Genomic DNA, 21,045 nt, shown 5'->3' with positions numbered 1-21,045 from the left:
CATGAAGGTACAAATGAGCTTTATTGGCAAGGTGTTTGCTCTGCAGGCTAACAGCACAAACAACAGATGACATCAATGACCATGTTCCAACAAACACGAAGAGACAACAGTTGGGAGCATACACGCGCTTGGCTTTACACGCATGCACTTGGACTCGGTCACGCACACGGAATCATGCAAGCATGCGCATGCTGAGGTGCTGGTTCCAATAGCACATGTGGGCAAGGGCATGCTGTCTGACATGCGCACACTCTGGCACATTCAAACGGTCCGACTCTCACTCCAGCACACGATGCACTGGCTTATACACACTGGCACTTGCGCAGTCTAACTACGCTGGCCCACGCTGTGGCACGCACACTCATACTTTGATGTGCTACGCATGCCCCAACATGCATGCATCATGACTGCTCTTACATGCATGAGTGCTGACAGGCTGCTGGCATGCTCGTGAACACACTTGTGCATACACCCACTCTACACATGCTAACAGGCCTGCGCACTCTAAAGCACGCTGGCATGCTCATGGGCACACTTTGCCCGTGCACCACTCCATGATAGGCCTGCGCACACGCTGTAATGCGGATTGCTCACGCATGCACTGAAGAGACTGCCTGCCTATCTGCAGGGCAAACTGAAACTTCACATCAATAATAGAACTGCCCAAACTGGTGATTCAGTGTTGATGTGGGAGTTACAGAAAAGGAAATGGTTTGTCACTGCCGCTAGACTGAGCGTCAACAACAACATGTTGTGTGACGTCGCATCTCCGGCATCTCAGACGAGCAGCTCAGAAATGAGTCATTTGGATCCTGCCCTTTTCTGATCGTGTATCCTGATCACTCTGCAGAATCTCGCTGATTTGCAGCAGGCCTCCTTCACAAGCTGTGGCACCGTTAAAAGCATTCACTTCAGGAAACACTTCTCCACAGGGAGTTTACGTGGAGGCAGGAGATTAGCGGAGCGGACCACACTGGAGCTCAGGATCCTGTTGGGAGTTCAGTTCCGGGCCCCACGCTTCACAAAGGCTAAAATCGGCTTGGGGCTGCGGGGGGTGGGGGTGGTCACTGAGAGACTAATTACGCAGATGGGAGTAACTGTGCTTAAGTCTGGGATCCCCACCTCAGGAAGGATATAATTTTGAATTGCAAAGTGCTGCATTGTGTGCCATCCATACAAATCGCACCATACACAGCTTGCAAAGTGTCACCGCACTCCGCCGCCATCTTGAACCATGGATATGGTCAATCAGATAGACAGAAATGGAGAGAAAGCAAGAGATGCTGGAGGGAGAGAGGTACATATATGGAAATAAAAGAAGAGAGAGAAATACTGGAGAGACAAACATGGGGAGGAAGTAAGAGAGAGATTGGCCTTGAGGGAAGAGGTCACTGAGAGACTGCGCAGTTGGGAATTACTGTGTTTAATCAGGGCCCCGCACCACAGGAAGGATATATTGGCTTTGATTTGCATGTAATATGGGCGGCGTGCTGGCACAGTGCCTGGTACTGCTGCCTCATAGCGCCAGTGACACAGTTTGATTCCCAGACACAGTCTGTGTGGAGTGCGCACGTTCTCCCCATGCCTGCGTGGGTTTCCTCCGGGTACTCCAGTTTCCTCCCACATTCCGAAAGACATGCTGGTTAAGTGCATCGGCCGTGCTAAATTCTCCCTCAGTGTACCTGAACAGGTGTCGGAGTGTGGCGGCTAGGGGATTTTCACAGTAAATTCATTGCAGTGTTAATGTAAACCTACTTGTGATAATAATATGTAATAAAGAGTGCAGATCTACCAGAACGATCCCAGAGCTGAAAAGCCTAACTGGAGAGGACAGGTCATGAAGACTGACTTTGTATTCCCTCGAGTATCGGTGTACTCAATCACAATGGTGATCCCACGGCCCAATATGCCCCCTCCCACACTATAATTGCCTTCAAACCAGTACAATCAGGAACAGCACCAGGTAAATTTAAAAATGAGGAGTCAACCTGGTGAAGCTACAACACAGGACTGCTCATATATCAAGCAGTATGTGACAGGCAGGCAGAGCTGAGCGATCCCATAATGAACGAATCAGTTCATGGTGAGTGGTGGTGAGCAATTAAACAGCGAACAGGAGGAGGAGGCGCCACAATTATCCCCAGTCTCAATGATGGAGAAACCCAGCGCGTCAGCGCAAAAGACAAGATCTTGAAGTATTTACAACCATCTTCAGACACAAGTCTCAACCACCGCCCACACGCGCACACAAATGGAAACATCTCTACGTTGACGCAATCAAAGCCCTGTTCATCACTTTAAAGACCTCAATCAGGTCATCCCCTCAGCCTTCTCTTTTCTAAGGATAAGATACTGAGGCGCTCGCCCGGCATTGACCCTTGGATGGTGCGGCATTCCCTTGGCACTGACCCTCCGACAGTGTGGCGCTTCCTCAGCACTGACCCTCCACAGTGCAGCATTCTCTCAGCACTGACCCTCAGACGGTGCGGCGCTCCCTCAGCACTGACCCTTCCACAGCGCGGCGCTCTCTCAGTGCTGACCCTCGGATGGTGCCGTGCTCCCTCGGCACTGACGCTCCCACAGTGTGGTATTCCCTCAGCGCTGACCCTCGGAAGGTGCGCTGCTCCTCAGCGCTGACCGTTGGACTGTGCGGTGCTGACCCTCAGACAGTGCGGCCTTCCCTCGGCGCTAACGCTCAGGCAGTGCGGTGCTCCCTCGGCACTGACCCTCCCACGTTGCAAAGCTCCCTTGGCACTTTTTCTTCCACAAACCTTCTCTTAGAGGACAGTGCCACCATCTGGCGTTGTTTGAACCCTTGAGAATCATCTTTCTTTCGTCTCTAAACTCGCTACAGTGCAGAAAGAGGCCATTCAGCCCATTGAGCCTGCAGCAACCACAATCCCACCAAGCCTCTATTCCCATAGCCCCACATATTTACCCTGCCAATCCCCCTCAGACTAAGATCAATTTAGCACCGTCAATCAACCTAACCTGCACATCTTTGGACTGTGAGGCGGGAAACCAGAGCACCCGGAGGAAACCCACACAGACACGGGGAGAATGTGCAAATTTCACACAGACAGTCACCCGAGGCCTGAATTGAATCCGGAACCGTGGTGTTGTGTCCTCGGAGTGCTAACCCCAGTGTCTCAATGACCTTTTGAACCATTGCCACTGCATAGGATTGTGGCCCAGTAGATATAGTGATGATGTGGAGATGCTGGCTTTGGACTGGGGCGGGCATAGCAAGAAGTCTCACCACACCAGGTTAAAATCCAACAGGTTTACTTGGTATCAAAGAACAAAGAAAATTACAGTCCGAGAACAGGCCCTTCGGCCCTCCAGGCCTGCACTGACCATGCTGCCTGACTTAACTAAAATCCCCTACCCTTCCGGGGACCATATTCCTCTATTCCCATCCTGGTCAAGACGCCCCTTAAAAGTCACTTTCATATCTGCTTCCCCCGGCCCCCACCACCCTCTGTGTAAAAAAAACTTGCCTGGTACATCTTTAAACCTTGCCCCTCGCACCTTAAACTTATGCTCCCTTATAATTGACTCTTCCACTCTGGGAAAACATTTCTGACTATCCACTCTATCCATGCCTCTCATAATCTTGTAGACTTCTATCAGGTGGCCCCTCAACCTCTGTCGTTCCAGTGAGAACAAGTTTCTCCAACCGATTGAGCGGGGTTGCTTTGTCCTGGATGGTGTCATGAGTTTTTGTGGCGCTGCTCCTTCACCAGGTGAGTCCTTGATGAAGGAGCGGTGCTCCGAAAGCTCGTGATACCAAACAAACCTGTCAGACTTTAACCTGGTGTTGTGAGACTGTCGATATAATGCATAGGTATGGGATTGGGGCTGATAATGGGGGTGGGAAGGGGGTTCGCCTGTCAAACAGGCTGTTGCTGCTGGTCGCTCAGGCTGTGCTGCCTCCCGTGTTCCCCCCAGGTGCTGTGAGGATTGTCAGCAGTGGGTGCCCGGGGTGATGTTTGGAGCTCGCAAGAGGAGGTTCAAATTCTACTGTGCTGAATGTCGAGGCAAGTATTCCAAGCTGTGGTGTGGTCAGCCCCTTACCCCACCTCTCTCCCCATTCCCGAGACCCCACTTGCTCTCAGCTGTTACTTGGGGTGCAGCTATTGCCAACCAGGCCAGTGTTTGTTGCCCACCCCTTTGAACCGAGCAGCTTACTGAGGTCACATGGGTGAGATCCACACGGCCAAAGCTGGGAGGGTTGGTCAGGTAGCCCTCCCTGACACGCACGTACACGCACAATTAAACAAATGCACACAAATGTGCACAAACACATGCATAAACTCACGCACAGGCGCACAGACACTCACGCACTCGCTCATATGCACAAATTCATGCATCGCTGTGCCTCCTACCTGGTATGTCAATGGGCTAAATAGGGGTACGGAGAGCTGGGGGAGGTGTCGGGGAGGGATCTGATTGTCAGGAAAGGCGGGGGGGGCGGCGGGGGAGGAGGTGATGGTTGGGCTTCACTTTGGGCTCGCCCTATTTGCAAACCAGGAACAGCAGCTGGTTCTGTCCTGCCCACCACGTCTTGGGTCAGAAGGTGAGCGATTGACAGCAGAGCTGAGGCAGTAATCTGTGGTGTGCCGACCAATGATGTGAGCCATCTCTCTTGAGTTGCTTATTTTTTACCTCTCTCTGCTTCTTTTTCTCCCTCCGCACCCTCCGGCCCACCCTAGCGAGACGCCGGGATCTCGGGAGGAAGCTCAGCTACTACAAGGTGAGGAGACGTGTTGTACCTCAGGCTCTTTGGAGGGGAATGGTGATGGGCGGGGGCTGCTGGGGAGGTGCTGGTGCGCATAGGGAGCAGGGGGCTGGTTGGTTTTGGCAGATGCTGGACCCTTGACCTCACCACGTGTAACGCCCCTTGCTTTCCCAGATCCCTCCCTGAATCTGGAGAGGGCACTCAGAGTGCAGGAGGGTGGGGTTGGGATGGAGTAAGGTTGAGTCCACCGCCCATTCTGCCTTCCACCCATTTCCCATGCTGCTCTGTATCACCTAGTGTGCCAAGGCGCACTCCATTGTCCAAATGCAGCAAGACCTGGACAATATGCAGGCTCAAGCTGACAAGTGGCGGGTAACATTGGCGCCACACAAGTGCCATCAATTCCCATCTCCAACAAGAGAGGATCTAACCATCTCCCCCTGAGATTCAATGGCATTCCCATCGCTGAATCCACCCCCGCCACGATCAACATCCTGGGGGTTACCATTGACCACTCGCAAGGATGAGTGTGGTTCCAACAACACTCGAAGTTCAACACCCTCCAGGACAAAACAGCATGCTTGATTGCTTCCACAAATTCACTCCTTCCACCACCGACGCACAGCAGCAGCAGTGCATACCATCTACAAGATGCACTGCAGCGACTCGCCAAGGCTCCTTCGACAGCGCCGCCCAGATCCACCACTTCTACCCCCCCCAGAAGGACAAGGGCAGCAGATGCCATGGGGAACACTCACCACCTGCAAGTTCCCCTCTGAACCTCCTGCATCCCCCATACCCACAACCCCCCTCCCCCATACTCACACCCCCACGCACAAAATCCTGCCTTGGAAATATATCCGCCGTCCCTTCACTGTGGTTGGGTTAAAATCCTGGAACTCCCTCCCTAACAGCGCTGTGGGTGTACCCTACACCACACGGGACTGTAGCAGGTTCAAGATGGTGGCTCACCCACCACCTTCTCAAGGCAGCAATTAGGGATGGGGGATAAGTGCTGGGCTAAATGGCAACACCCACACCCTGCGAAAGAATGAAAGAAACCACAGGCAGGGATATGGGTGGGAAGGAGGGTGTTATATCACCCCGTAATGGAGAAAAGTGGAGTGCTGACCAGGGGCAGTGGGCATGGCAGCTGGACCTGATGGCTTTGCCCCAGGTAGGTGGAGTCGCTGGACTGGAGCCAATGGCAGACACTGGGACCGAGAAGGGGAACTTGTAGCCTTGACTGTAGCCGCTCAGTTAGGGCGTAGCGGGTGGGTTCTACCCTGACGCCATTGGCCTCCAAGAGTGGGGAAGGGGGTGGTGGTGGTGGTGAGTGAGTGGGTGGGCTAACCTTTAACTGTCACTGGAGATCAGAGAAGCAATGCTCCCAGATCCGGAGGCCCAGTGAGGTGAGGGCTTTTCAACTCAAGGCACCCCAGTGCAGGGGTGTGGGGAGAAGGGTCAGAGATCGGTGTGGCGCGGGGGGGGGGGTGGTGGTCAGAGGTTAGCGCGAGAGTGTACGCAGGGCAGAGGGAGAGCTTTGCATTCACTGTCATCTTTTTTAATCTTCTTGCTCCCCATCCCCAGCGGTTTGGATGCGGAGAGTGTGGTGGCTGCACAGTTACGGAGGACTGCGGCACCTGCAGGAACTGCATGGTGAGAAGCTCCAAGCCCACCAAGAACTGGAAGTGTGTGAAGAGGCGATGCCAGAAGCTGGTGAGAGGCCAATCCCTTTATCTTCTCCACACCCCACCCTGCCCCTACACCCCACCCTGCACCTACAGCCTGCCAGCTTCACTCTGCCGCACTACCGTTTTCCCCATCAACCCTGGAGCTTGCCGTTGGGAGGGGCGACCTCTGACACCTCCAGGAGCCTATCCTGGGCCATTTGCCCCCTGCAAGGTTGGCGGCAGTGGAGTGGGGGGACGTGGCCCTCAAAGCAGAGGAAACTCAGTCTCCCAAAGCTGCCCTCCAACCTGCTTCCAATTGCCTCCCCAGTCTACATGATACCGAACCCCCTAGCCTGGGGGCAGTACCCAGAGGGGAAGGGAGTGGCAATAGGGGAAAATAGAATCTGGCACAGTGCTTGCATTGCCAACTGTGGGAGGGTCAGTGCTCAGGGAGTGCCGCACTGTGGGAGGGTCAGTGCTGAGGGAGCGCTTAACTGAGACCTTAAGTTGAAGTTGTCTTGTATACCCTCCTCCCTCGCTTTTGCTCCGTCACTTCACCCCCTCATACCTCACCTTCACCCCCTCGCTCCCACCCCCTCTCCCCGTAGCTCTTCTGCCCTGGCCCCTTCGCTCCCACCCCCTCGCTCCCTCCCCCCTCTCCCTTGCTCCGTCCCCCTCTCTCCTGTGCTCCATCCCCCTCTCTCCCTTGCTCCCTCCCCCTCTTTGTCTTGCTCCCTCTCCCTCTCTGCCTCGCTCCCTCCCCCCCACCTCAAGCCCTCCCCCTTCTGCTTCACTCCCAACCCCTCTCCCCCATCCCCTCTCCCCCTCGCTCCTGCCACCTCACTCCCGCCCTCCCTTGCGCCCGCCCCGCCTCCCTCTTGCGCTCTCTCTGCCTGTCGCTCTGTCTCCATACAGTTTAATTTATAATGTGGATTTGGACGGTTGCTGATGTTTACTGCTGTTTCCCTCACTCTCTCTCTCTCTCTCGGCAGAAGGAGATAAAGACAGAGACTGGCTGCAGAAACCTGACAGGGAAGCTGAAGGTGAGAGTCAGTGTTAATGTTTCTGTATCCGGCTGGGCAGGGGGAGGAGGGGGAAAGGAATGAAGCACCACATCTCTCTGTGGGTTCGGCCTCCCCCAATTCTCTCCACTGGAGAGAGACGAAGGAACCTGGACTTCAAGAAAAACTCTTGCCGGACAGCCCTTACCCTTGGAGCTGATTGGTGTTTTCAGACACACCCAGCTCCCCAACACACCGACATTATCCGATACTCCCCACTTCCCCCATGATCCCGATTTTGAGACCATGTGGTCACCTGCCTCACCATGGCCGTGTGTCATATTTCTGATCATTGGTTCCAGCTGCCACTCCAAAGACTTTGGTGCCCTCCCCTACAGTCTCTCACAGGGCCGCACTGTGGGAGGGTCAGTGCCGAGGGAGCGTCGCACTGTGGGAGGGTCAGTGCTGAGGGGGTGCCGCACTGTGGGAGGGTCAGTGCTGAGGGAGCGCCACACTGTGGGAGGGTCAGTGCTGAGGGAGTGCCGCACTGCGGGAGGGTCAGTGCTGAGGGAGCGCCGCACTGCGGGAGGGTCAGTGCCGAGGGAGTGTCGCACTGTGGGAGGGTCAGTGCTGAGGGAGCGCTTCACTGAGACCTTAAGTTGAAGTTGTCTTGTGCACCCTCCTCCCTCACTTTTGCTCCATCGCTTCACCCCCTCATACCTCACCTTCTCCCCCTCGCTCCTGCCCCCTCTCCCCATCGCTCCAGCGCCCTCTCCCCCTCTCTCCCGCCCCCTCTCTCCCTTGCTCTCGCCCTTTTTTTGTCATGCTCCCTCCCCTCTCTGCCTTGCTCCCAACCCCTCTCCCCCTCCCCTCTCCCCCTCCCCTCTCCCCCTCACTCTCGCTCCAAGCCCCTCTCCCCCTCGCTCTCGCTCCAGGCCCCTCTCCCCCTCGCTCTCACTCCCACACCCTCTCCCCCTTTGCGCCTGCTCTGCCTCCCTCTTGCGCCGACTCCCTCTTGCGCTCTCTCTGCCTGTCGCTCTGTCTCCATACAGTTTAATTTATAATGTGGATTTGGACGGTTGCTGATGTTTACTGCTGTTTCCCTCACTCTCTCTCTCTCTCGGCAGAAGGAGATAAAGACAGAGACTGGCTGCAGAAACCTGACAGGGAAGCTGAAGGTGAGAGTCAGTGTTAATGTTTCTGTATCCGGCTGGGCAGGGGGAGGAGGGGGAAAGGAATGAAGCACCACGTCTCTCTGTGGGTTCGGCCTCCCCCAATTCTCTCCACTGGAGAGAGACGAAGGAACCTGGACTTCAAGAAAAACTCTTGCCGGACAGCCCTTACCCTTGGAGCTGATTGGTGTTTTCAGACACACCCAGCTCCCCAACACACCGACATTATCCGATACTCCCCACTTCCCCCATGATCCCGATTTTGAGACCATGTGGTCACCTGCCTCACCACGGCCGTGTGTCATATTTCTGATCATTGGTTCCAGCTGCCGCCCCAAAGACTTTGGCGCCCTCCCCTACAATCTCTCACAGGGCCGCACTGCGGGAGGGTCAGTGCCGAGGGAGGGCTGCACTGTGGGAGGGTCATTGCTGAGGGAGCACCGCACTGTGTGAGGGTCAGTGCAGAGGGAGCACCGCACTGTGTGAGGGACTGTGCCGAGGGAGCGCCACACTGTGGGAGGGTCAGTGTTGAGGGAGTGCCGCACTGTGGGAGGGTCAGTGCTGAGGGAACGCCGCACTGTGGGAGGGTCAGTGCTGAGGGAGGGCCGCACTGTGGGAGGGTCAGAGCCGAGGGAGCGCCGCACTGTGGGAGGGTCAGTGCCGAGGGAGCGCTGCACTGTGGGAGGGTCAGTGCTGAGGGAACGCCGCACTGTGGGAGGGTCAGTGCTGAGGGAGCGCCGCGCTGTGGGAGGGTCAGTGCCGAGGGAGCGCTGCACTGTGGGAGGGTCAGTGCTGAGGGAACGCCGCACTGTGGGAGGGTCAGTGCCGAGGGAGCGCCGCACTGTGGGAGGGTCAGTGCTGAGGGAGCACCACACTGTGGGAGGGTCAGTGCTGAGGGAGCACTTCACTGAGACCTTAAGTTGAAGTTGTCTTGTGCACCCTCCTCCCTCACTTTTGCTCCATCACTTCACCCCCTCATACCTCACCTTCTCCCCCTCGCTCCCGCCCCCTCTCCCCGTAGCTCCAGTGCCCTCTCCCCCCTCGCTCCCAGCCCCTGTCTCTCTTGCTCCCACCCCTTCTTCGTCTTGCTCCCTCCCCCTCCCTGCCTCACTCCCAACCCCTCTCCCCCATCCCCTCCCCCCCTCGCTCCCACCCACTCTCCCCACTTGCGCCAACTCCCTCTTGCGCTCTCTCTGCCTGTCGCTCTGTCTCCATACAGTTTAATTTATAATGTGGATTTGGACGGTTGCTGATGTTTACTGCTGTTTCCCTCACTCTCTCTCTCTCTCTCGGCAGAAGGAGATAAAGACAGAGACTGGCTGCAGAAACCTGACAGGGAAGCTGAAGGTGAGAGTCAGTGTTAATGTTTCTGTATCCGGCTGGGCAGGGGGAGGAGGGGGAAAGGAATGAAGCACCACGTCTCTCTGTGGGTTCGGCCTCCCCCAATTCTCTCCACTGGAGAGAGACGAAGGAACCTGGACTTCAAGAAAAACTCTTGCCGGACAGCCCTTACCCTTGGAGCTGATTGGTGTTTTCAGACACACCCAGCTCCCCAACACACCGACATTATCCGATACTCCCCACTTCCCCCATGATCCCGATTTTGAGACCATGTGGTCACCTGCCTCACCATGGCCGTGTGTCATATTTCTGATCATTGGTTCCAGCTGCCGCCCCAAAGACTTTGGCGCCCTCCCCTACAATCACTCACAGCGCCGCACTGCGGGAGGGTCAGTGCCGAGGGTGCGCCGCACTGTGGGAGGGTCAGTGCTGAGGGAGCGCCGCACTGTGGGAGGGTCAGTGCTGAGGGTGCGCCGCACTGTGGGAAGGTTAGTGCCGAGGGAGCGCCGCACTGTGGGAGGGTCAGTGCTGAGGGAGCGCCGCACTGTGGGAGGGTCAGTGCTGAGGGAGCGCCGCACTGTGGGAGGGTCAGTGCTGAGGGAGCGCCACACTGTGGGAGAGTCGGTGCTGAGGGAGCGCCGCATTGTGGGAGGGTCAGTGCTGAGGGAGCGCCGCACTGTGGGAGGGTCAGTGCTGAGGGAGCGCCGCACTGTGGGAGGGTCAGTGCTGAGGGTGCGCCGCACTGTGGGAGGGTCAGTGCTGAGGGTGCGCCGCACTGTGCGAGAGATGTACATAAATGGGGGAATTGTTCTCCCGGTGCCTTGGAGCCAGTACTTGTCCTACAGCAAACATTCCTCAAAGCCTACAAACCTAACAATAGGAACAGGAGTAGGCCCTTCAGCCCCTCGGGTCTGCTCCGCCGTTAATTAAGATCTGTTTGTGCTGTGAATTGCACAGTCCCACCTACAACATCAGGAACCTTAAATACCCTTGCCCAACAGGAACGCATCTATTTCTGCCTTTACCCCCATCCCCCACCTGCAGCCTCCTGCCTCTCTTGTGACATCAGCTGCCCTTGGGATCCTGTGTGGGTGGATGTGGCTGTATTTCCTATTTCTAAACAGCAACCACACTTCAAATAAAATAGAAGAATATCTGCGTCAGCTGCAAAGCTCTCAGGGACACACACAATGGGTGCCCGAGATACGGGGTTCTTTCCTTTCTCCTTTGGGTGATCCCTCCGTTGCTGCCTGTCTGTTCTGTATTAAAGCACTACTGTTTACTAAAGGCAAACAGAGCTTGTGAAAACAGAGCGTTCATTTTTTTCTCTTTCCTGTGCAGAAGAAAATGAAGGTGCCCTTTCAAGAGGTGAAGAAAGCGATGGTATGTAGAACGCTGCAGAGGGGGGGAATATCCAGGAAAGGGTGGCGATCCACTTTCAGCGCCAAGTGTCAGTCCCGCCCATGCTCCCCCTCCACTTCTCCCTCTTGCTTACCACACTCACCTTTCTGGCAGAGCCAGAATGGCCACACCAAAAAAAAAACGAAAACAACTGTTGATGCATTTCTGACAGTGTAGAGGGAGCTTTACTCTGTATCTAACCCCGTGCTGTACCTGTCCTGGGAGTGTTTGCTGGGGACAGTGTTGAGGGAGCTTTACTCTGTAACTAACCCTGTGCTGTACCCGTCCTGGGAGTGTTTGATGGGGACAGTGTAGAGGGAGCTTTACTCTGTATCTAACCCCGTGCTGTACCTGTCCTGGGAGTGTTTGATGGGGACAGTGTAGAGGGAGCTTTACTCTGGATCTAACCCCGTGCTGTACCTGTCCTGGGAGTGTTTGATAGGGACAGTGTAGAGGGAGCTTTACTCTGTGTCTAACCCCATGCTGTACCTGTCCTGGGAGTGTTTGCTGGGGACAGTGTTGAGGGAGCTTTACTCTGTAACTAACCCTGTGCTGTACCTGTCCTGGGAGTGTTTGATAGGGACAGTGTAGAGGGAGCTTTACTCTGTATCTAACCCCATGCTGTACTTGTCCTGGGAGAGTTTGATAGGGACAGAGTAGAGGGAATTTTACTCTGCATCCAATGCTGAGCTGTACCTGTCATGATCTTGATTGCAGTTTGTGTGTGGTGGAATAATTTAAACATTCAGTCAGTTTGGAGTTTTTGATAAAATCGAGCCTGGAATCTGACTTTTTATTTGCTTGTTTTTATTCTGCAGAAGAAAGTGAAGTCGGAGAGTCATGTTGTCGAGAAGAAGTCCCCGGTGAGGGAATCTTTAAACTTTGGCTAATGTCAAACTCCCAACGTCCCCACAGGGCTCCTACAGCCTTGGCACCTGAATTGGGGTTGATCCCATTTCTGCCTCAAGCTGGTTAGAGTTGGCAACAAGTGGGCCCAGTGACCAAGGCTTCAGCTGAGAGTCTGGGCCTAGCAGCGGGCAGCCTGGCTGTGCGATGGGCCTGGGCATTGGTTGTCGACTGGCCTGACCTATCTTGCCCCAGGCCTGTAACCCTGGCGGGGCAAGTGTCACCTCATGCGAAGCAGCCTGGGCCTAGCTGTGGACTCCTCAGCCTCTGTCCCCTGTGTGCTGCTGCCAGATTGGGGGTTCCTTTTGTTCTGTGCTAAGCTAACTAGATGTGACCCACGTAGCGGGGTAGAGTGGACCTTATCCAGGCTTTTGGGAGTGCAGGTGTGGTGGAGTGGGTGGGGGCAAGGGGGGGGAGGGTAATACAGGCAGTGAACAGAATGCGTCGATCTCCCCTCACTCCAGTAGAGAGTACACTTGTGGATAACGGGTGCGACGCCCCACCGTCACGCTTGGTTGGTGCATTGAGGGTGTGCATGTATGACAGCACGTGTCCATGCGTTTGAACACACCAACGATCATCATACTTACACCTAAAGTGTTCTTTTCCTCTTGTCCATTCTTCCCACAGAAGAAGATGAAAACCCAGCCGGTCGTTAAGACAGAGGTCGTTGCTGAGGAAAAGACAGTGGTAAATATCGGCACAACATTCCTCATATCCCAGAGCGGGCTGTGCGAATCCCCATCGGTGTCCTTCTCAAAAGGATATACTGGCCACAGAGAGAGCTCAGAAAGGTTCTCCAGACTGACTGTTGGGATGGTAGGGTTGTCCTGTAAGGAGGGATTCGGCTGGAGGGATTCCTGGAGTGGCAGGAATGTTGTACGAGGGCAGATGGGGTCAACCAGGCCTGTTGGCACAGTGTTTAGCACTGCTGCCTCACAATGCCAGAGACCCGGGTTCAATTCCAGCTTTGGGTCACTGTGTGTGTGTGTGTGTGTGTGTGTGTGTGTGTGTGTGTGTAGAGTTTGCATGTTCTCTCCATATCTGCGTGGGTTTCCTCCGGGTGCTGCTGTTTCCTCCCACAGCACAAAGATGCGCAGATTACGTTGATTGGCCATGTTAAATTGTCCCTTTGTGTCAGGTGGATTAGCAGATTAAATATGTGAGGGAGACGAGGATAGGGCCTGAGGGGGATTGTGGTCGGTGCAGACTGAATGGCCTCCTTCTGCACTGTAGGGATTCTGTGATTCTATTCAGTGGAATTTATCCCTGGGATGGTAAGATTGTCACATGAGGAGAGATTGAGTCAACCAGGCCTGTTTTCACCGGAATTTAGAAGAAAGAGAAGGGATCTAATTGAAACATATAAAATACTGACAGGACTGGACAGACTGGATGCAAAGGTATTGTTTCCTCGGGGAGGAGGGATCTCGAACAAGGGGTGACAGTCTTTGGATATGGGATTGGCCATCTAGAATGAAGTGAGGAGAAACGTCTTCACTGAGAGGATGGTGAACCTGTGGAATTCCCTCCCACAGAAGGCTGTGGAGGACAAGACACTCAATGTATTTAAGAAGGAAATAGATAGCTTTCTAAACTCTAGAGAGGGCAGGAGTGTGGCATTGACAATGAGAATCAACCATGATCATGTTGAATGAAGGAGCATGCTCGAAGGGCCAAATGGCCTGCTCCTATTTCCCATGTCCATGTTTCTGTGTCCCCATTCCTCCAGGGCTGGCTGTGTTGTGTCAAGCTTCAGTCAGAGTTCTGTCCGCATTACTGGTCTCTATACTCTACGCAACCCAGGGCAGAGGTGGTTCTCTGCTGTTTTCTGCTGTTGAGGAAACATTGAACATGCGGCAACTCTTCTGTGCTTTCCTGAAGCTTTGGGGCCTCACTGCGGCCAGGTCCAGCATTTGATGCCCATCACTAATTGCCTCCGGGAACTCAGTCTCTCTCTCGGGCCTATTTCATTAAGAGTCAACTCCATTGTTGCGCATGGGGTCTTGATTCACATGTTGGCTAGCCCAGGATAAGGACAGCAGATTTTCTTCTCCCCCCTAAAGGGGGCATTAGTAAACCAGATGTGTTTTTCTCAATGATCATTTCATGCTTGAGGCTTAAAATTGCCATTATCATCCACGCACTCGCCATCCTGACTTGGACATATATCAGCTGTTCCTTCACTATGGCTGGGTCAAAATCCTGGAGCTCCCTCCCTCACAGTGCTATGATGTACCTACACCACACGATACTGCAGTGGTTTAAGATGGCAGCTCACCCACCACCTCCTGAAGGGGCAATTAGAAACAGGCAGTAAATGCTGGGCTGATAGCACATCCCCTGAAGGAGTTGCGGGGGGAAGAATCCGGATGTATTAATTGAATTTAACTCCACTGTGGTGGGAATTGAACACATGTCCCCAGGATATTGGCCTGGGTGTCTGCATTACTAGATATTCCCGCTGCATTTTTCTCCAGAGAAACAGAGCTGATTTGAGAGTGTTCTCGGAAATGATGAATGTGTTGGAAGGTGGTTTACGACCTGTATTAATGAATTGGAGGAAGGTAGCAAATATACTGTAGCCACGTTTGCAGACCACACAAAAATAGATGGAAAGGCAAGATGCGAGTGGGATACAAATGGTTCACAAAGAGATGTTGATAGGTTACATAGTGGGCAAAAAGTTGGCAAATTGAGTGCAACGTGGGGAAATGTGAAGTTGCCCTTTCTGGAAGGGAGAACAAAAGAACAATAGCACATGATGGAGAAAGAGAGACGGCAGAATGTTTGCAGCAGTTCTCGCCCCAGAGGCACAAACTGGATACTTCAGGATAGTCTCGCACGCAAGGCTTGACTTAACATTCCCCACCATTGTCCTTGCATGCGAAGAGCTTATCTGAAATACATCAACAAATAATTAATTATTCCACATTACCGCATGAGCATACAAAGGGAGAACACCAGGACTTTAAAAAGCCGTGTTTGTGCACGTTGCTCTCATGTGGTGAATGCGGAATTGGATAGAATTACCTTTCTCCCTCACTGACCACCCCATGCACAAAACACAGAAAACTAGCACGCAGGCGCAGCGGGTAATTGGGAAGGCTAATGGAATGTTGGCCCTTGGGGGTCGGAGTATGAGAGTTGGGAAACCTTGCTGCACGTGTACAAGGTACTGGTCAGACCACCTCTGGAGCACTAAGAGCAGTTTTAGTCCCCTTATTTAAGGAAAGATATTGTTTCATTGGAGGCGTTTCAGAGAAGGTTCACTAGGATGATCCCCAGTAAGGAAGGATTGTCTCATGAGGGAAAGGGTAAACAGGTTTGATTCTACTTGTTGGAATTTAGATGAATGAGAGGTGATTTCATTGAAACATTGAGGATTCTTAAGGACGAGACAGGGTAAATGTTTCCCCCCTTAGGGGAGATTCTAGGACCAGAGAATGTAATCTCAGAATAAAGGGGCTCCAGTTTAAGACTGAGGTGAAGAAGAATTTCTTCTCAGAGGGTGGAGTCTTTGGAACTCCTTGCCACAGAGACATGTAGGGGCAGAGTCCTTGTGTATGTTTGAGGTTGAGGTAGATAGAATTCTGATCAGTAAGAAAATTGAGAGTTACGGGGAAAGGGCAGGAAGATGATTGTGGGGGTCAGATCAGCCATGATCTTATTGAATGGTGGAGCAAGCTCGTGGAGTGGATTATGGGTAGTCGTGGAGAAGATGTTTGCACTTATGGGGGGGACAGGAAACCAGGGCTTGGGCCATCAATCTAAGACAGTCGCTAAGAAATCCGATGGCGGGTGAATTGAGGAGAAAGTTCTTTACCCAGAGAGTGGGGAGAATGTGTAAGTCGCTCCCACAGGGAGCGGTTGACGTGAATCTTGCTGATGTGTTCAAGGCGGGTGCGGGAGACTAAATGAGTAGATGTTGAGTCATTGTGCAAACGAGTGTAGATGCAGTATGATGTGGATAAATGTGAAATATAAAAATGGGAAGGCAGATTACTATCTGAATAGCCTTAAATTAAGAGAGAGGAATGTGCAATGAGATCTGGGTGTCCTTGTATCCCAGTCACTGAAGGTATGCATGCAGGTGCATCAGGCAGTAAAGAAAGCCAATGGTACGATGGCCTTCAAAGCAAGAGGATTCGAGTACAGGAGCAAGGATGCTTTACTGGAATTACACAGGGTCTTGGTGACGCCACACCTGGAATATTGTGTGCAGTTTTGGTCTCCTTTTCTGAGAAGGATGTTCATGGTCTGGTAGGAGTGCAGAGAAAGTTTACCAGACTGATTCCTGGGATGGCAGGACTGATGTATGAGGAGAGAGTTGGTTAGGATTGTATTCAATGAAGTTCAGAAGAATGAGGGACGATCTCATAGAAACTTATAAAATCCTGACAGGCCTAGACAGGGTAGATGCAGGAAGGATATTCCTGATGGTGCGTGATTCTAGAAGTAGGGGTCAGTCACAGTCTAAGGGTACAGGGTAGACTGTTTAAGGCAGAGATGAGGAGAGATTTCTTCACCCAGAGAGAGGTCAGCCTGCGAAATTTGTTTCCATAGAAAGCAGTTGAAGTCAAAACATTATGGCCACAATTTTCCCAAAAGATCAGCACAGCAGGCCGGGAGATTCTTGCGTCAGCCAATTTGTGGGGTCATGTGAGCATTTGTGCCCCGCTTGCATCTCCCATTTCTGACAGCATGTTCCAAACAGGAAATGGGGTGGGGGGGCAAAGATCATTTACATGGTCATTTTAATATAATTTAAATATCATTATCAGGCCCGGGACTGAGGTCTCTGGGCCCACCAGCGTCTCCCACCTCGCCAGAGTATTTCACTCCACTGCGGATTACAGTAGCTCCCCTGGAATGAGGAGATGGGATGGAGGGCAGTGGGAAATCGGGGCCTCCCAGGATGTCAGGCGGTGGATGTGGGTGGAACTCCTTGGTCATGGGCACTTCGGCAGTGCCAGCCTGTGCCCCTGGCACTGCCCAAGAGGCAAAGTGACAATGCCCAAGGGGCACCTTCTCACTGTCATGGGGCAGTACCAACGTGCAGGGCCTAGGGGGTGATCGGTGGGGGTCCCACTACCACTCTGCATAGGGATCAACAGGGGAAGCCAGCAATCGGGACGCGCTGGGGTGTCAGCCGGAGGGTGGGGGTTGGTCAGCATGCTGGAGGGATCGGGACTGTGGGCGAGGGGGGGGGGAGGCAGTAATTGGGTCATGGAGAACTGGCATTGCGAGGGTCGCGGGGCTGGCCAGCAATCAGGAGGCTGTCCAAGCGGGACCACTACGCATGTGGCCGTCTCGGCACTGACAGTTCAGTGCACGCACAGTGGCCGGCACAGCACACTGAGTTCAGCTTCTGCAGCAGGAATTTAATGATATTGACACTGGTGGCCTCTGCAATGCATGGAGGTGGGAGATTCTTCTCTGAACTCCCACTGAAAAAACCAGCATGAATTACTCCAGTTTTCACACAAAATCGACGCTTAGAATTTTTTTGGGAGAATTCCGCTCTACCTGTTTTCAAGAAGCACTTAGATATAGTTCTTGGGATGAAGGGGATCAAAGGATATGGGGCAAGATGGAATTAGGCTGTTGAGTTGGATGATCAGCCATGATCATAAGGAATAGCGGAGCAAGCTCGAATGGCCGATGCCTTCTCTTATTTTGGGTGTGGGAGAAGTGGATAGATAGGAAGTTATTGCTGAAAGATGCAATGGATGGAGGAGACTTGTGCGATATGGTTGAGCAGTGTGGTTGGGGCCGATTGGCCTGTTCCTGTGCTGCCCTGCTTCCTACTCTGATGCAGCACAAGAAACTGAACAGCTTCCTTCTCTCCCTTTGCCTCCCGCAGGAGAAGCCCCCTCCGCCTCCGATTGAAGAAGAGGAGGAGATCCAGGAACCTCCGATCCAGCTGGTAGGTGGGAGCCCAGGAGGGGGGGAGGGAGACTCTGCCCACCTGGCTTCCTGTCATGCTTGGCTCGTGTGCACGCTGCTGTGCAGGGACCACCACATTGGGGAGGGGGCAGGGGGGTGGTGGGTGACCTTTCTTCTGCGCAATAATCATCCACCCACTCTCCAACCCCACCCCACCCCAGCCCATAGGGCACCATTTCTCTGTGGAAATGCCACGCAGAGTGGAATGAGCATGCTTCCACTGAGGTGGCTTCACCTCTGCCTGATCCAATGCTTGGTGCGCTCAAAGCCCACTTCCATAGAGTTGAACAGCCGAGGCTTTTTCAGCCCATCATTCCTTTGCCTGCCCTTTGAAAGAGACATCCAGTTAACCCCATGATCTGTCTCCCCAACCCTGGCTCTCTCCCCTCCCCTGCCCTCCACCCCAATGCCCCTGCAAATGTTTCCTCTTCCAGTATTGATCTAGCCACCCTTTTTGAGGGTGAGTCTGCTTCCACTGCCCTTTTGGGCAGTGCTCTTCCAACTGGCTACGTCAAGGAAAACATTTGCAAATCCATCACGACACACACACACACACACACACACACACACACACCGCCCCCCCCCCCCCCAACCACCACCACCAAACTGCTCTTTAATCTATGTTCCTCTGATTACCGACCCTCCCTCCACTGGGAACCACTTCTCCTCATGATTAAACCCCCTTCTCCTTTGTGATTGTGAACACTTCAATAAAGCCTACTCGCCCCCACATTCCCTTAACCTTCCCTTCTCCGAGGAGAATGATGACAGGTTCTCCAAGTAACGTAGAAACGTAAAAAATAGTAGCAGGAGGAGGCTGTTCAGCCCTTTGAGCCTGCTCCACCATTCATTATAAACTCCAGCAAATAGAATCTTAACTCACTCAGTCTCTCATACATCAATCCTGCCATCTCGGGAGTCAGTCTGGTAAACCTTCTCTGCACTCCCTCTGAAGCGAGAACATCCTTCCTCACACAAGGAGACCAAAACTGCACACAGTACTCCAGGTGTGGCCTCACCAAGACCCTGTATAATTACATCCTCTCACCATGAAGGCCAATGTACCATCTGCCACCTTTACCACCTGCTGCACCTATACACTTACCTGCAGCGATTGATGGGGTGGCACAGTGGTTAGTATTGCTGCCTCACGGCTCCAGTGACCCGGGTTCGATTCCCGGCTTGGGCCAGTGTCTGTGTGACATTTGCACATTCTCCCCATATCTATGTGGGTTTTCACCAGGTGCTCCAGTTTCCTCCCACAGACCAAAGGACGTGCTGGTTCGGTGGAATTCTCCCTCAGTATTACCTGAACAGGCGCCGGAGTTCGGCAACTGGGGGATTTTCACAGAAACTTCACTGCAGTGTTAATGTAAGCTTACTTGCGACATTAATAAATAACCTTTAAACGTTAATAAATAAACTTCAATAAATAAACTTTTAACTTAATAAATAAACTTTAAACTTTGACAAATGAAGACATCCATGGCTCATTGCACATTCCCCGCTCCTAATTTATGGCCGGTCAAATAGTAACCTGCCTGCTCATTTTTGCTACCAAAATGAGTAATCTCAAGTTTATCCACGTTACACTGGAGATTCAGTAACAGAGGTCATTCTGGCTCGTCTAATCGCCCTCCCCATCTCCACAGTCTTTGGTTACTGTTTGGACTTTCAGTGGTGGGGAGAGATTCTGGCTTTCAGTGTACCGGGTTTGGGAGCTGGAGGGTGGGTCGCGGGATGACAGGGGGCTGGAGCTGTGTGTGGGTAGGATGTGGGGTGGTGGGGATGTGGATGTCGGGGAAGGCGGTGTAAGAGAAGTGGGTAAGACCCCGAATTGTTTCCTGCATGTTCCAAGTCGTGTCAGATTGCTTTGCAAAGCTTCTGTGCCCGTATGGCTTGTGGTGTCGCCTCGCTGTCCTTGTCAAGTCTGCCGCTGGTTGGCCTCTGCACAGAGTTTTCCCCATCACAGCCTCCACACCCTTTCCCCCGCTTCCCTGTCACTGCCACCCCACCCCGAAGGTGAACTATCCCCTTGAACCCTCCCCAACAGGGTGCCGCCCCTTTTCCATTGCTCCAAATCACCCCCACCCCACAACGCTTGCATCTCTGGCACCTCTCACCCCACTTCACACTATTATTCCTCCTTTTCCACCCATCCATCCATTTTTATATCTTGCTCTTCACCGCTCCCCCCAATCCTGTCCTGCTCTCGCCTCGCTCCAACACATTGTATCCCTCCATCCCACTTAACCTCAATGTCATGAAAGGCCATTTGGCCCCTCTGCAACTGTGCTGGTGTTTCAGCCTCCCTCCCCCCCTACTACAGCTCTTTCCAGCCCCCTCCCTGCCTTCCCTGGCTCTCCACATATCCTTCCATTCCTTTCTCCCTCCAACAGGAATCACCTCTCCCACTCCATATGGGAGCGGCTTCCACATTCTCCCCTCTCTCTGGGGAAAGAAATGGAATCCCTTTGTAATCGTAAAGGCCTTTGTTATCAGGCCTGGGGCTTCTCCCTTCTGGAAAATTCCACAGACTGACCACCCTCTGAGAGAAGAAATTCCTCCTCATCTCCATCTTCAATGGGAGACTCCCTCATTCTGAAACTGTGCTCCCCACCCAACTCCCCAGTTCTAGATCTCCCCCCACTCCCCACAATGAGGGAGGGAAACATCCTCTCAGCATCCACCCTGTCAAAACCACCCCCCGCCTCTTTCAATAAGATCCCCTCTCATTCTTCTACACTCCAGTGGGTTCAGGCCCCGACCTGCTCAACTCTTTACTCATTAGAAAAAACACCCCCCTTCACCCCAGGAATCTGCCCAATTAACCTTCTCCAAACGCCCTCCGATGTGAGTAG

General features: G+C 53.2%; 1 protein-coding gene across 12 annotated transcripts in view; it reads left to right on the top strand.

Moving 5' to 3' along the window:
• Positions 1–21,045, top strand: part of LOC145339620 (uncharacterized) — an 83,289-nt gene that overhangs the window by 36,277 nt on the left and 25,967 nt on the right. For 9 of the 12 annotated variants that reach the window (XM_080184123.1, XM_080184124.1, XM_080184129.1 and 6 more), the window contains exons 6-15: positions 3,952–4,040; positions 4,716–4,756; positions 6,332–6,460; positions 7,407–7,457; positions 8,543–8,593; positions 9,884–9,934; positions 11,270–11,311; positions 12,148–12,192; positions 12,866–12,925; positions 18,102–18,164. In XM_080184123.1, coding sequence (XP_080040249.1) covers positions 3,952–4,040; positions 4,716–4,756; positions 6,332–6,460; positions 7,407–7,457; positions 8,543–8,593; positions 9,884–9,934; positions 11,270–11,311; positions 12,148–12,192; positions 12,866–12,925; positions 18,102–18,164 — 622 coding nt within the window. The remainder of the gene's footprint in view (positions 1–3,951; positions 4,041–4,715; positions 4,757–6,331; positions 6,461–7,406; positions 7,458–8,542; positions 8,594–9,883; positions 9,935–11,269; positions 11,312–12,147; positions 12,193–12,865; positions 12,926–18,101; positions 18,165–21,045) is intronic. The other 3 variants (XM_080184126.1, XM_080184125.1, XM_080184130.1) reach the window with 3 other exon arrangements.

Source organism: Carcharhinus amblyrhynchos, unplaced genomic scaffold, assembly GCF_965287045.1.
Source record: "Carcharhinus amblyrhynchos unplaced genomic scaffold, sCarAmb.v2.hapA chromosome_573, whole genome shotgun sequence".
Classification (NCBI taxonomy): domain Eukaryota; kingdom Metazoa; phylum Chordata; class Chondrichthyes; order Carcharhiniformes; family Carcharhinidae; genus Carcharhinus; species Carcharhinus amblyrhynchos.
Note: the sequence above shows the minus strand (reverse complement) of the source record. Positions and strands in the feature narration are given on the sequence as shown.